Source organism: Polypterus senegalus, chromosome 3 (assembly GCF_016835505.1).
Source record: "Polypterus senegalus isolate Bchr_013 chromosome 3, ASM1683550v1, whole genome shotgun sequence".
NCBI lineage: Eukaryota > Metazoa > Chordata > Cladistia > Polypteriformes > Polypteridae > Polypterus > Polypterus senegalus.
Window position 1 is genome coordinate 95,260,780 of NC_053156.1, and position 17,379 is coordinate 95,278,158.

Sequence of the window (17,379 nt, forward strand, 5' to 3'; positions counted from 1 at the left end):
ATCTAAAAAGCAGCAAACATTTTTACACAACAGCTTACAGAAGAGCTGCGTCCAGAAATAGCTATCACTGAGTGTCCAGAAATACCTATCATTGAATCATTGACATTCTCTGTTTTATCAGCCAAAATACCCGAGTCTGTACAATTAAAACAGTTTAGATATGCCTGAATTGCTTTGACAGACCAGTTTCTTACAGTACATCCAACCCTGAAGGATCTTAGTATCTTCAGACAGTTTCTAACTTCCCCTTTTTCAGGTTCTACCTTCTTCAGCATCTAACCACAGATTGGTATAAACTGGTTTATTTTATGATCCAAACTCTGAAAACTTTAAAATCCCTTTGAAAGACAGGTGCCATAGATACTGTATTACTTTGCAGTAAGTGAAACAGGCATTTATGGACAGACCATGTGACATACTGCTAAGAATGCACATAAATGGTTACCAAGGCTGCAGAGATTGTTGTCACCTATAATTAACTTTGATGTATTTGGATACTCTAGCCAGATAATGTTCAAACCATAATAGAGGAAGTCCGAGGATCAGAAAAAACAATGCAAACAGCAAATAAACCTTATTTAGCGTGCATCAAATGGCAAATAGCATGGTCTTGGATTAAGAGCTAACAGATGAAAGTTCTCTGTACTAACCTGATATATTTACTTGGTTTCCTTTTTTGGTTTTAAAATCAGGTGTAATAATTTTATCTTCTAGCATCTGATCAAATTAAAAATTTGATTACAGTCACAAAAATGTATTGTTATTCTTTGAGTGCTGTGCATCAAATGCTTACTAAACTGAAAATAAACTACAAATTTATAATAGAAAAAATAATATGGGAGAAAAACACAGAACATTTGTCGTCTCTATCAGCAGGTTTCCTAGCAGCAAAGCATACACACAAAGCCCATTTCTGATATTATCAGCACCAGATATAAAATTATTCCTCTTATGAACAGGTGCTTTGGCATCTGCAAATTAGTACTGTGGCAATGCAAAAGACAAGCTTCCGAGAGCTGTTTGCACATCAAAACATAACTGAACATACTGACATTTATAAAAGTAGGACGTAAACAATAAAACTGCAACAGTTTCTGGCATTACTTGAACTTTGGTATGCTAAAACAAAGTAAACCTGTTGGCTAGGTGTGCTAAAATAAAAAAGTAATGTCAAATACTATTACAGTTCTCACTAAACAATGTAGCAGCGGCTGTACAATGTCTTGCTAGATCTGACTGGCTTGTCATGATGTGAAACACTAGAGAAAGCTATTACTTGAATGCTATGAATGAGCAACCAACTGACCTGTTAGACCAGACAAGCTTGTCTGAATTATTTGTGTTATGTTTTTAGCAGTGGAATGCAGATTTACCCTCCCCTCAAGGCATTAGCAAAATAATTAGCTGATTAGCAAGTAACTTGACAAGATTCATTAACATACCTAATCTCTGCTGAACTCTGATCTATTACTTTACACTTGAAAAATAAAAAAAATTACAGATAGTCTTTTCAAACCTACTACTTGACAACCTAAACAAATCCACAAAACTCACTTTGGGGTACAGAGATACAGCTGAAATCATTATCTTTCCAAGACCAAGGAAAGTTAATTAATATCACAAGTAAAATGTAGAGGTGACATTATTATACAAGATTCTACCCTTTATAAAATTGCATTTGGAATTTTACACAAAAAACTCAAGCTGGTAAGGCTAAAAAACGTCAATGCCTAAACAAATGACAATTTCCACTTGGGGATTAATACACTTTATTTTGGCATTTGGTGCAGTGTATATTTTGATCTTAAAAGAAAACAGAAAACTAACAATTTGTGTAAGTATTTGAGCCCTTAAGTATGAAAGCCTTACTTTAGGCTTGATTTGTGTAAAACATTTATATCTCGTTCATCATGTAAAGTTTAGAACAAAGATGGTTAAAAATTTGGGGAAAAACATTGCAATATGAAGGTGAAATGGAAAAGATTCAACACTTGGGCAAGGCTAAGGCTTTGAAAAAATAGACATTTAACAGAAAAAAAAAAGACTGTTTCTTGCCATAATCCAATATTTAAGAACTCCTAGTGACCTATTTGACCTATTTAAGTTAAGGTCTTTATAATGACATTCTCAAATCTGCTAAATGTGTTGCCTAACCCAGCAGTACTGGTTATAAGCCAGGGAACAGCTCTGAATTTGGCAACACCTCATTGCAGAGCCCAATCACACTGTCACATACACAGAGGTCCAATTTGTAAGTTCCAAATCATCCTCTTCAAAAAGTGACAGATTAACATAAAGTTTAAAAATTGTGATTATGAACAAAAGCTGATTATTAAATAATTACTTAAACACAGTAGCTAAAATGGAATTTATCATAGTTGCACAAGATAATTCTGAAGGAATATTGTAATTTGGCACCTTCTCTTACCTATTCTACTTTTCAAACTGCCACTTTCATACTTGTCTTGGCCTTATCCATCCTCCTTTCCCAAGAACCTGTTTCTTCCACTTTGCCAAAATCCTATCATATATTCTGTACACTAGGAACCTGAGAAGCCAAAATAACATACCCCTAAATTTTAGCTTTATGTTCAAAGTGAATGTAGCTAAATGTTGTTTATAGGCACTTTCCAAATCATTTCTAGAAAAAGTCTGCAGCCAGACATTATAACATGTGGAGAACTAAAAACTCTGCAGTGTACATATTTGGCCATTCTTTCCAAGATGCTAGCCAGCTGTGAACTCAATTTAATAAAAACAATGAACTAAAGATGGTAGATGCATAAAATGGTAACAAAGTGGCAATGTCAATGTAATCTGACAAAGCAGCCAAGTGCAAATATACCCTTTGCCCCTCACTTACTAACTACGATTCTGCTTTCTCCATGCACATGGAATAAGTAACGGGAAGCATATGCAGCCTCTTCAAACAGTTTTTAATCCAACAAGTGCCCTTCAAATTATACATATTGTATTGCAAACACAATTACCTCCCTAACATGCAATTTCCCAGCAGACTGGATGACTAGCTTAAATTGTAATCAGCAGCTGTTAACAGCTTTGGTTGATCAAGCTATTCATTATTCGGGCTCCAAAGGTATCCGAGAAAACTGACAAGGAAGTAGTTCCACTCAAACAAACTGCAGCTCTTTCACCAATTATTACATGATACATCACAATGCAGGATATCTACTGCACACCTCAATGGAAGAGGCGGAACTACCAGGAAAAAAAAAAATCTGACTACTTAAAAATTAAGGATCAACAAACACATATACAAACATTAAGCAGGAGCTGCTTGGATGTGCAAGAATGTAATTTTTCATAAGAGAATAACCCAATGTCCTGTCATTTTTTTAAACCCATTTAATCCAAACCAAGGTTGGGTTGTTGGGGGTGAGCTGGAGCCTATCCCAGCTAGCACAAGGCACAAGAGAGGAACAAACCCTAGACATGGTGCCAGTGCAGTCCATCATATTGCAAACACACACACTCACCCCAAACATACACTTGGGCCAGTTTAGTGACTCCACTTCACCTAACTTAAATGTCTTCAGACAGTGGGTGAAAACCAGGGCACCAGGAGAAAATCCTGGGATGCAAACCATGGTCTCCTTACTAGCCACCATGCAGACCAATAAGCCAAAGCAAAATTTTCATTTTCCTTTGTTACGATAAAATCAGCCCTGTGATCTTCCACAAGTTACAGCACATACCGTAATACATAATCATAGCGTGCCTGCCTCTTTAAAATTTCATCTACAGAAGCACTTAAAAAAATAAGCATTTACCACACTGTTGCACTGTGTGTATAATTTGTACGTGACAAGTACAATTTCATTTGAAATACTTTCTAGTACTAGAATACTGTGTTACAATTGTATTTCAAGAATAACAGTTTTATTTTTTTCTCTGCCAAATAACAAATTATGATTTTCTAACTTACTTTTTGTTTATGCAGGGGGAAGGGCATTAAAACATTTCAAACACACAGCAACACAGCAAATATAACCACTGTAAAATATATATGTTCTTATCCTGGATACAGGGGCAGACTAAGAACTTATGCCTCTTTAAGATCCAAATTCGTAGAAACTCTGAAGAACACTAATGATCAATATTGGATGGTTTTAAAACTAAACCCCTTTAAAAATAAATAAAATATCCTTGGTTTAAATGATTGTACAACTAAACATAGATATTCGATCCACTATTTAAAGCCAAAATGTAGAAAAGAACTACACTGTATTTTTTATCAGGTATTAGGAAATAATTTCGTCTTGCAGAACAGTTCTGTTCACTTTCCATTTGTTAATGGTACGCTACAATAATTCAGAATAGAAGAGCCCAGACAAATGCTACATTCAGTACACACAGTGAAAAGTCAAGTTTAATGATCCCAACGTAGTATTAGTAAAAGTGGTAGCTGGATTTTCAGTAAATGTTAAGATGCAGAAAACCGACTTATTACTAATGAATATACTTTTGCTTCAACACACCCAGAACTGGGGATCAGAACTCACCTCCAGTTTGTGGTTGAGCTGGAAGACAGTCTGTGCTTTATGACAAAGCTGAGCGAAGCAGGAACTTAAGCTAGTCATTTTCTGGCGGCCCTCATAGGTAATGTCTGCTTGATCGGGGTCGATCTCACCCAAAAGGAGGTCCACGTCTACGAAGGCCTTATCGAATTCTTTCTCCAGTACTTCAAGCCAGCGAAACATTGACATTCCGGAACCGGGCCCTGTAAGTGCTGGGCCCTGGTGGGCAGAGCCGGTAGAACCGCCGCCGCTGCCGGCAACCGTGGCAGACATCTCTACCCCTGGGTTTACTCAATTCCGCGGTGACTGTATTTTACTGGAAGCCAACACACCACGGGACTGGATCCCCGTGACTGTAACTGTAATGAATAACTAGCAAAAATAAACAACTACGTGATATCCGCTAATATAAAGTACGTATCAAAATAAAAGTAGCTAATGCTAAAAAAAATAATAATAAGTTGTCTTAGTTTAAAACCACACAGACGTCAACGCCCGCCTTGTTACAGCTAAACACCCACAATCTATCCAGTTTCTTCAACCGTTCTTGCACGGCTCTGGAGACCAACAGGAAATCTTACATCACAAGCTCAATATCGATTAGCGCTGCCTGCCACACAGCTGAACAAGTACTGGAAGGAAAAGCAAATCAACGTCGAGATCAGCGAGTAGCTCTCTTGCTTTTGTCCTTTTATTTGTTTTATTTTCGCAGGCTGGATTTACAGATCCGAGAATAAAAAGTAATAGAAGACATAATGATCTTGTATTGATATTTATGTGACTAACGTCGTTTTTATTTTAACTCGTAAACCTTGATGTGCCCCAAGACAGAATGCGAATGATCTAGTTTGTCCTAAATGGCTTTTTGTACGGCACTTTGAGACTTTACATTTACGCGAAAAGGTTCGGCTTTTAAAGACAAGCATGCGCACAACGATTCCAGGACTTTTAATCAGTTTCAATATACAGTATATGACAAGATAGTGCTGTAAAACAGATTCGTTTTCCAAGGTTCGAAGTAGCGTATAAATTTAAAGTTTTATATTATCTATAAATAGTTTACATATGTCTCTTTAAAATGGCATGTACAATACTTTTCAGGTATCTTATTTGCTTTCTTAAAATGTATAATTAATTATTAAATAATGTTTAATTATGCACAACAATAACCGAATAAAACATTGGTTTTTGCATTTAATTCTAAGAATGTTTCATGTGCATAAAAGTAAATAACCAATTAAAATTGCGGTTTCGTGCTTTGTTGAATAAATGTAAGTGAACTTAACTATAAGTTAATGTATAATGATATTCAAAATCATATTTGTGGAACATCAAGTTAAATATTTATTTTGCTGATCAGTAGCTGTTTAGACAAAATCAGTCATACTGTACTGTATATCATGGTTAATGTAATTTAATACATTAAAAGAGAAGCCTAATATTTTCTCAGCAGCCATTAACATTCTTCATCACCTAGCAAAAGTTCCTTTTCAATTTAATTTTTAACATACTAAAAGTTATTTTAGACCCATGCCCAGTGAAGTCAAATACACTGGTCAGCCACAACATTAAAACAATTGACAGATGAAGTGAATAATAATAATAAATCAGATAGCATCTCTCAAGGGGTAGGATATGTCAGATAGCAACTGAACAGTTAGTTGTTGAAGCTGATGTGTTGAAACACTAAAGACTGGCAAGTGTGACTGGGTCAGAAAATCTCCAAAACAGTGGTTTTTGTGGGGTGTAACCTATATGCAGTGATTAGTGCCTATCAAAAGTTGACAGAAAAAAACAAAGAAAGACAACTGATGAACTAGCCACAGGGTTATAGGCACCCAAGGGTCATTGATGTGTATGGGGAGACAAGGCTAGCTCATCTGAACCAATCCCAGAGAGAAGCTACTGTGGCACAAACTGCTGAAAAATGCTGGCCATGAGAGAAACGTGTCAGAATACCCAGTGCATCGTAGCTTGCTGCATATGGGCTGTGTAGCCGCAGGTCAATCAAATTGCCCATGCTGACCCCTTGGCTCCAGACATTCATGCAGATGTTACTTTGACATGTACCACTTACCTAACAATTGTTGCAAACCACGTACACCCCTTTATAATAATGGTATTCCTTCATGGCAGTGACCTCTTTCAACAGGATAAAGTACCCTGCCACACTGCAAAAATTGTTCAAGAATGGTTTGTGGAAAATGACAAAGAGTTCAAGGTGTTGATTTGTCCCTCAAATTCTCCAGATTTCAATCTAATTAAACACATGTGGGATGTGTTGAGAAAACTATTTCAATCCATGGAGGCTCCCGCTTTGCAAATTACAGGACTTAAAGGATCTGTTGCTAACATCTTGGTGACAGATACTGCGGAACACCTTCAGAGGTCTTGTGAAGTCCGTGCCTTGACTGATATAAGCTTTTTTGGGAACCTGCACAATATTAGGCAAGTAGTTTTAATGTTATAGCTGGTTAGTCTATGCTGCTATGCTTTAAGTGGTAATGCTATCTGTCCTAATTTTCCCATAATTGTTTTAAGGTGATCATATTAAAATTTATATTTCTGTGATAAACAAATGCAATATGAATTTGAGATTAAGAGCATGAATATAGCATGTTGCAAAAGTGCTGAGTGTCACCTTTTATTTCCACAAGCATTTGATTTATTTAGGTACGTGTGGGTCTGTCTGTTTAGTGCTTTAGATTAGGTGAATAAAATAGACATATTGTTATAAAAAACTCATAGCATATTCTTAATTTGAGGAAGAATATGTCTTTTAGGGCGTGAGACAAGCTCCTGGGAAAGTTCTACCAGTTTATGGTTAATAGTGTACTGTCCTATTTTGTATATCTGTTGAACAAGTAACACAAGATGAAGTTGTTCTAAGTGTGCCAGAATAAACTGATTACAATGGCAGCTAATTTGTAAGATTAATCTTGGACTCATAGCAGTAGGAGAAAAGATTAAAAATTAGAGTCCTATCTATCTATCTATCTATCTATCTATCTATCTATCTATCTATCTATCTATCTATCTATCTATCATAATTATTTTAAAATAATGTTCAATTTTTCATCTCAGGTGAGTACACATTCTATGATCAAGCATTGTCAAGTAAAATCTAGTAGTATAAAACTTTTTATTTGGTTGCAGATCCTTTGACTGCATCAAATATGTTAACTACCACCATCTTCAAAGTCTATGCTTCTTCTTTACAGATACTATGCCAAACAGCTGCTGTAACTGTTTTTAGCCCATGTTTGTTTAAGGCTGTGTTGCTTTTCCAGTAAAAGAAAAGCATATTTTGATTTAAATCAGGAGATTGACTAGTCATTCCAGAATTTTACATGTATTCAAATAATTAATTGGTATCATGTATAAAACTTGCTTATGCTCAGACATGTGTGTAAGCCATTTCCTACACAAAAGTTGGGATTTATAAAACGTGTACTTGGAATGGAAATAGGCTTAAAGTTAAAGAAAGTTTCAGTCCTCCATAAATACTACTATGCAGACTTTATTGGTGTTAGCATTTTACTGAGTCCAGGCAGCAGGACAATGAAATGAACAAACAATCCTGTTTCATTACATATTTCAATGATTTATCGCTTACATTCTGATGTCTTTCTGTCCATCCATTCTATAAACCTGAAAGGTAACAGAGATTTTGTGATTTCTCCATTCTCTGTAATGTAGGGTCCAGTTCAGAGCACAACTCCAAATGCACAGCTCTAGAATGTATAATTCAGTCATTATCACAAGAATGAACATAAATATCTTTAACAATATTTACATGACAGAAAAAAACAAGTTTTTAAGTCTGTCTGTGTATTTTAATTATGGCAATACAAGCTCTTTCTAATTTTAAGTAGTCAAAAACTGTATGCATAGCATGACATTCGGGTGTGACTTAGTTAACTGATTTGAAAGTTGGAGCATTTTATTTATTCTCTTTATAAAAGGGACAGAAATCACATTTCTGCTTTTTAAATATTTTGCAACAGTGATATGTGTGACATGTGATACTGATTTGTTCAGATCGTCATGTTGTTGTTTGTATACTCAGGCATACACCTCAGCCACATGCACTGCAGTTTCAATCGCTTGTACTGACTACCGAGGAACTGGTTTCCAGATGGAGCATCTTTCGGGCCTGTAAAAGAGGAAAATATCGTAGCCAAAACATACAAGTTGAAATGTCAAGCTAAAGTTGAAATGTGAAGTAACCTTCAACTGAAACTTTGCAGAGTTTTTCTTTGTATATTTTAAGAATTGGCTACAGGCAAGTGAGAATTGCATTTGGCCAGGACAGTTTGTAGCAGGGGCACTAAGCTCTGGTCCTGGAGGTCCACAGTGCCTGCCCGTTTTCAGTCCAGCCAGGTTCATAATTTGAAGCCATGCATTGCAGATAATGAAACTTGCTATTTATATTGCTTATTAGTGCTTTCATTCTTCCAAGACAAATCCTTATTACATTGTAGATTTTTCATTTTCTTTTTTTCAGTTTTATTGATTTTATTGTAATCACACAACATTCCATATAAATTGATCAATTTTTACAAAAATAGGATCAAAAACAAATCAACCCCCACCCCTGAAAAAGAGAGCATGGCCAAAAGAGTAAAACTTAAAGCTAGTAAAAATAAGTAGATAGATGAATTAATAAGTGAATAAAAATAAATGGAGAAGAAAAAGAAATGGGGAGAGCATCTGCTTCCTCGGGGCTTTAAAGCTTATTCTGAAATGTTATTGATTAAATCCTGCCAGGTTTTGAAAAAGTTCTGCACAGATCCTCTAAGTGAGAATTTGATTATTTCCAATTTCAAATAGTATATAACTGACTTAAATGAGGAGAGTTAGGATTCTTCCAGTTGAGTAAGATAAGTCTACATGCCAATAGTGTAGGCAATTACAGTTTGTTTGTCCTTCTGCACTTTAAGCCCATCTAGGAGTACACCAAGCACAGCTGTTAATGGGTTAGGAGGGATTGTGACACCAAGGCAGCCTGAAAGGCATTTAAAAATTTTGATCCAGAATGATGTTAATTTGGTGTAGGCCCAAAACATGTGACCCAGTGAGGCTGGAACTTGATTGCAGCGTTCACAGGTTGGATCTTGCCCTGGAAACATTTTGGACAATTTTAAGCGAGACGGCTGTGCGCAATATATAATTTTGAGTTGAATAATTGTATGCTTTGCACATATGGAGCTCAAGTGAATTCTCTGCATTGATAACCTTCCACTCCTCTTCTGAGACATTGAGTAAAAGATCCTTTTCTCAATGTCCTCTTTGATCTTTGAAAGGGAAGGACTCTAAAATGGTTTTATATATTGCAGAAATGCTGTATTGAAACCGAGTCCTTGAAACTGACCAATATTTTTTCCAGCATAGTGGGAGGTGAGGAAAATTGGACAAGTTCTGTTTTACAAAGTTTCTAATTTGAAGGTAGTGAAAGAAATGTGTTTCTGAAAAATTAAATTTACAATGTAATTGTTTGTAGGATGCAAAGATGTTGTCTATCTACAGATCTCTAAGTGATTTAACCCCAAATGTTTTCCAGATATTAAAAACTGCAAATGTTTGCGAGGGTGGAAAAAGGTGGTTCTCGTGCAGAGGTGCCACAGATAGAAGCTTCTCTATCTTAAAATACTTAGTGCATTGGTTCCATATTCTGATTGAGTGAAGCACAATTGGGTTGTTAGTATTTTGGTGATAACTTGCATTTATTGGGGCACAAAGCAAGGAATATAAAGAAGTACTGCAGGATGTTATTTCTATTGTGGACCAAGCCTGTGTTCATCTAATTATGTCCATGTCCAGGTTTTTATAGTTTGTATGTTTGCTGTACAGTAATAAAATTGATAATTAGGTAAAGCATTGCCACCATTTTTCATTTTCAAGGAACACTATCCAAATGTTTTGTGGTCCAGAACGATTTTTACTATTGGTCTTTCCCTTATCTGTCATTTATTTCAGAATCAAATCAAATCAAAATTTATTTATAAAGCACAATTTTAAAACACCATAAGTGTAAACCAATTTTCTGTACAATAACATTGTATTAATACTGATACGTCAGGATGCATATACAGAGGTTTAAATTGAATCACGTTAGCTGGAGAGCTGGTGGTTGCTTTGTCATTTGCACCTCATTATTAGCTGATTGTTAGTTAAGAAAACAGGCAACAATTAAAACCATAATGCAGCGTTAGAACTAAAGTATGCAATTAAAGGGTTCTGAATCGTAACAAACAAGTTCAACTGAAACTAAGCACCCAAAAATATATTGCTTTAATAATATATAAATGGGTTTTAATTAGAAACTTGTTTAAGACAAAAACCTGCATCTATTGTGGCCCTGGATTATAGCATCCTCTGAATCCACTTATCCAAAGCTGAGGGAAGCAGGAGCCTATCCTAACAAAGAATGGATGCCGGCAACTGCTGTACTAAGTGCCAGGCCATCGCAGCATGAACACACATACACACATCACGGGACAATTTAGCAACACCAGTTCATTTAACCTGCATGTCTTTGTATTGTGTCAGTAAACTGGAAAAAAAAACCCACACAGACCCTTGTACAAACCACGCAGGAACTACCCAGTACTTCACCCCACACTTCTTAGTAAGAGGCAGTAATGCTACCACTGCAACATTCATTGATTAATACATTTACATTAACTGTGGCCTTAAAAATTGAGGAAAAATACTTACTACCTTTCACTGAACAGTTGTGCTACCTGTCTAACTAATGGACACTGTAGCAAAATTGAAGAGTTGCACCAGGAAATGGGTGGGATTCTCCAGAAACCAGCAAACCTGATTGAAAAGGAGTTCATTAGAGGTAGGGGAACATCAGGCTACTGTCACATTTAAGTTATAATGGCTGGGAGTGTCGGAGTTGCAGGGTGGGCAATAAGAGACTGGTGGATTTAGGGTGTGATGTGTAAAATGTGAAGGATTTATTTTAGTTCTTCATTTATCTGAACAAGTTGTTCTGTTCTTCTTTCGTGACTAGTGGTGCATGATTCCTCTAACCTGACTTGAGCTTGATATAGGAAGCTTTTTTGAAGGCAAATAATATTTAGTGTTGTTCCAATGTATAAATGGTCACCCATGCAGTCTTTTCCCCTTCTTCTGATTTGCAACTATCCAACTAACAGTTTTTGAGTCACCATCTGTTCACATGTCCATACTAAGTAATTCTGTTCTTTGTTAACACCTCCTCCTATCAACATTTTATATCCAGGCCTTTTCTTATCACTTCTTTTACATTTGGTGATTTGTCATAATGAAATCATTCTTCATCATTTGCATTTATTTGCCTAACACTTGGGCCATTTGCAAGTGTTACCATCATATACAGAAATGCAGGCTTAGCACATATTGGGTAACCAACCCACACAGACATGGGGAGAACATGCAAACTCCACGCAGGGAGAACCTGGGAAGTGAAACCGGGTCTTCTAACTGCGAGGCAGCAGCGCTACCCACACTGCCTCCGTGCCGCCCTCTTTTATTTCATATGACCATAATTTAATAAACAATGTATGTAGATCCATTTTATGTGGCTTCTTTAGTTCCACAAAAAAAGCTTACACTTTTTCAAATTCTAATTGTTATTGAAGTGTCTGTGTGAATATGGCTTCAATTCTACTTGTATTTGAACTGAAGTCAAATTGTTTTTCTCCAAATTGTTCTGCTAATCTCCTTTTTAATGTTCTATCAATTATTTTTACTAACACTTTTATTTCATCTTTCCACTGCTTTGAGATTTTGTTCTGCTTATACTGTATATCACACTGAAATCTCAGTGTAGCCGACTTTGTCCCCTTTCACCAAAGGCCTTTATTATATCTATGATCAACTGTTCCATTACAGGTAATTTATTTTCTTTGTTCAGTTGCAGTTCCTAGCATATTTCCTCTTTTGATTTATCTCTGCTGTGACGTTAGTCTGTTCATCTTGATCTTCACCTTTTACATTTATATTATTACACTAGTGCTATTGAACAGAACTTTAAATACTGTTGCCAAGATGCACCAATCATATATGGTGGTATTACCACAACTTTTGCCTCCTTATCTCTTTTATTTTACAGCTGAAATAAAATGTTCCGTGAACTGACCTCCTTTTTGTTTATTTTTTCAAACAAGTTCCTAAAGGCTTCTTTCCTTTTCTTTGCAACCCCACCCCTAGGTAGCTTGACTGCTGTCTCCTACTGCTGTTTTAGTAGGGGATCTGATTTTTCTCTTTCATAATTTTTCTACAGTTCCCAAATCAATTCTGTACCTTGCTGTACTGTAAAAACCAACAGAAATACTTTAAATAAAACTGTTTTGATTATTTTATATGATTTTTATATATCTTTGGACATGAATTTAAAAATTAAAAATAATTTCCCCATCACTTAACATTTCACAACACACATTTTTTAGCTGTCAGTTATAGCTTTTTTATTGTTTTTGAAAAGTAATTAATTAAATATCAGTATTTTATTTTAATGAAAATGTGTTTGAGTTTAATATTCTCTAATATTAAAGTATACGTTTAAAGCAAAACCTTTTTCTGACCTTATTATTTGATAATTAGGTCAGAAATTAGGTGGTATTGAAAAGGGTGATAATACATAGCAGCATTTAGCAGCATCTGAAGCTGTTAGAGTCTTCCAATGATATTAAGAGATTCCCAAAAGCATAGTGACAATTGTTATTTGTGTTCATGTAAAATTCAAAGATTTAACAAAAAGAATCAAAAAGAAAAAAGATTGTCCTTCCATCCCGTGAGTGCTATGCAGGCGCGGAGTTTCACACACGCCCCATCCATGGGATTTGTAGTTTCGCTTTTCCAGGTAAAAGATGATTTTCTACTCCAGACTGTGCAATATCTTCTTCTTCTTTCTTACTATATGAAAGCGGTCGGGATTGTCCTTCCGTCCCTTGAGTGGAAAGCGTAGCGGTATTCCGCTCATCACAGACTTACTACTTGCAGCTTAAAGCGACATGATGTGAGCAGAGTTCTGGTGCTCCCATCGTTCCCTTGCTTTTGTGCGCAATGCGCTGGAAAAATAGACAAAATTATGTCTCTGGAAATAATTAATGTTGATGGAGTACAAATGCCTCACCACGTAGTAAATATCAGGGGGGTTCAAAAGGGTGACCTCAATATAGAAAAAAAGTTTAAATTTCATCACAAAAATAACAGAAACTACGAGTATTAAAGTAATACCGCTCAAATGCAATATAACCAAATTAATGAGTTTATACTGTATAAAATATCAAATTGATCTACATATTGAATTGCCTTAAGAAGTGGTCAACTTAAAAGTCAGTCGCCTTAAAAGGCGGGTGAGCCTAGTTAGCAATAAAACCTGTATCACATGGACCTGATATACCAATCCCTATTCCACCTGACAGTCCTGATTCTGTACAAACTTACTCAGAGGGACGAAGTACTTCAGTGGACAACGAAGAATTTGTCCCTGTCTGTTCAAGCAATGAGCCACAGCCATTTCTTAGGATTAACTTAGTGATTTAGTAAGAGATCTAGGCCTTTCCAAAGATGCTACAGTGTCTTGTGGACCCAGCTAAAAGATAAAAAATCATTACATCCAGATGCAACTTTTTCTTGGTACCATAATAGAGAAGAGTAATTTACATCATATTTCAAGAAAGACAGATCCTTGGATTACTGCACCGAGGTAAATGGCTTAGTAAAGAAATATAGATTATTTGTAGACTCATCTAAAAGAATCCTAAAAGAAGTACTTCTTCATAATGTTAATAAACATGCATTAATACCTGAAAGAAACCTGTGAGAACTTTGAAAATCTTTTCCAGAGAATTAACTACAGTGGTGTTTATGTGGGGACTTGACATTTCTGTGTATCTTACTGGGTCAGTAGACAGGGCATACAAAATTTCCATGTTTTCTCTGTGAATGGGAATGGACAGTTAGAAAAAAGATACAGCCTGGTGCCAATAATATCATTAGCCCTAGCTTGGTCAATCCAAATAAAATGCTACTTCCACCACTTTATATTAAACTTGGTTTAGATTAAAAGATTAGATTAGATAAATGTTATTAATCATTATTAATCCCAAGGGGAATCAAACAGACAATAAATAAATAAAAATAAAAACATAAGTAAGTAAATAAATGTATATTGTGCAGAGATTTCAAAATGGTATTTCAAAATGAACTTAACGAGTGCTATGGGAAGAAACATTGAATTGCTTGAAAGCAGTGGACAGAAAACAAATCCCACAGGAGCTTCTTAGCACATCATGGTGGAATGTGCCTGTGGCTAAAAGTGCTCTAAGATAGTGCCGCCTGGAGGGAATGGAGGGAATTTTTCATGATGGCATCCAATTTTGCCACCATCTTCTTTCCTACAACTGCTTCAAGTGTTTCCAGGATTCACCCAGTGATGGACCAGGCTTTCCTGATAAGTTTGTTAAGGAATTGTGCTTCTTTTGAGCTCAGGTTGTTTTCCCAGGAGACTGCAGTGTAGAACACCACACTGGCTACTATGGACTGGTAGAACATTTCCAGCAGGTTGCTCACACATCAAAAAACCTGAGTCTCCTTAGCAAGTACAGTCTGATCTAGCCCTTCTTGTACTGTTCCACTGTGTTGTCATACCAGTTCAATTTGCACCACTTCCACATCCTCCCCCTGTTGGACCACCTGAAGTCTACCACCAGCTCTTTTGTCTGCTGATGTTGAGTTGCAAGTTGTTTTCCTTACACCACAAGACATAGTGCTCCACAACCTTCCTGTACTCTGACTGACCTCCATTATTAATGCAATCTATGATGGATGAGTCATCTGAAAACTTCTGTAGATGGCAAGTGCTGGTATTGTCCTGGAAATCTGTTGTGTAGAGAGTGAACAGAAAGGGAGACATGACAGTTCCCTTAGGTGCTTCAGTATAATACATCACTGTTTCTGACACATAGTCCCTTAGCCTCGAAAACTGCTCTGTGTTGGTCAGGTAGTCCATGATCCAGGAGAATGTAGGGGCATCAAGATTTAAAGCCTTGAGCTTCTTACTCAGTCGCTGCAGCAGAATGGTGTTAAAAGCACTGTAAAAGTCAAAGAACATTATCATGACTGTAGATAGATAGATACTTTATTCATCCCAAGGGGAAATTCACAGTTCGGTGCAGTCTTTGTCCTAGTGGGAGTAGGCTCTATGGAGCATATAGATGAGAGCATTTCCACACATATATGTGTCTGATAGACAAACTGTAGAGAATCCAGATGTTCTGAAACCAGGGATCATAGCTGTTTTAGTATAAGTCTCCCAAAGGTCACCATAATGTATGAAGTATGAACAACTCATCTGAAGTCTTTGAAATCACTGGTATGTCCTTTATTTGGCATAAGTGAAGCAATTTGTCAAAGCCCTATCATAAGATGGAGCATATTCCATGTATTTGTGTCAAAACTTTCCAGGTTTGTCTGAGGCTAGATTGAAAGAAGATATTTTTGCTGGACCTACTATTTGAAAACAAATTTCTGGTTCAGAATAAGCTGGGTATCATTCAAAGAAGTAGTTTAGGTAACAACAATGATCTACATTACAAAGAAACTGTGAAAAAATGATTACTTAAATTTAAGGAGCTGGATAAAGGAGACACTTTATGCTGGAATGCTTTTCATTTACTTCAGTTCTGCTTTCAATACCATCATTCCTCATAAGCTCATAGGGAAGTTGGATCTTTTAGGCCGCAACACTCCAATATGCAACTGGATCCTGGGCTTCCTGATAAGAAAGACCCCAGACAGTCCATGTCAGAAACACTGGGTGAATCCTGGACACACTGAGCACTGGTGCCCCCCAGGACTATGTACTCCACCGACTTCTGTTTATTCTTCTGACAGAAATTTACAGCTGTGTACAACTCTAACACCATCATTAAGCTGCAGATGGACACAACTTGGTTGGTCTCATCAGCAATGGGGATGGTTCAGCATACATTTTGGAGAAATGATGATTGGCAGACTGATGAAGTGCAACAATCTGTTGCTTAATGTGGACAAAACAAAATAAATGATTGTTGACCTCAGGATGCCCATGATGTCCACTCTCTATTGCACATCAAATGCTCTCCAGTGGAATTGGTCAAGTGCACTAAATTCCTTGATGTGTACTAGGCTGCTGACCTTACATGGTTATTTAACACCACCTTCATAGCCAAGAAGTTGCAGTAGCATCTCTACTTCCTTCAGCAGCTAAAGAAGACAAACTTCTTTCTACCCAATTCTCTCCACATTCTACAAGGGCACCATCAAGAGTGTTCTGAATGTCTGGGTTGAGAACAGTAGTGTTTCTGATAATATGGTCCTACAATGGCTAGTGCACACAGTAGAAAAGATCATTGGGACCTTTCTGCCCTCCATTAAAGACATCTTTATAAAATGTTATATTCACTGGTCAATAGCATTGCAAAGGGCTACTCCCACCCCTCCCACGGTCTCTTTGTCCAACTTCCATCTGGCAGAAGTTACTGTACTAGCCAAACCAGTTCTGCCAGGTTCTACACCAGCTACTAACTTGGCTGCCCGGACTTTGAACTATCTGCTGCCCTGCTGCCTTCAGATCTGCTTCTAACAACTTATTTACAGTGTATTATTATTTATTATACAGTGCATCCAGAAAGTATTCACAGTGCATACTTTTTCCACATTTTGTTATGTTACAGCCTTATTCCAAAATGGATTAAATTCATTTTTTTTCTCAGAATTCTACACACAACACCCCATAATGACAATGTGGAAAAAGTTTACTTGAGGTTTTTGCAAATTTATTAAAAATAAAAAAACTGAG

The 17,379-nt window shown here is 36.5% G+C and overlaps 1 protein-coding gene across 2 annotated transcripts in view; it reads right to left on the reverse strand.

Annotated features, from left to right (window-relative positions):
• Positions 1-5,360, reverse strand: part of gopc (golgi-associated PDZ and coiled-coil motif containing) — a 68,770-nt gene extending 63,410 nt beyond the window's left edge. Inside the window, exon 1 of one of the 2 annotated variants that reach the window (XM_039747634.1) lies at positions 4,524-5,360. In XM_039747634.1, coding sequence (XP_039603568.1) covers positions 4,524-4,811 — 288 coding nt within the window. In that variant the 5' untranslated portion in view covers positions 4,812-5,360. The remainder of the gene's footprint in view (positions 1-4,523) is intronic. The other variant, XM_039747635.1, reaches the window with a different exon arrangement.
• Positions 5,361-17,379: the final 12,019 nt, after the last annotated feature.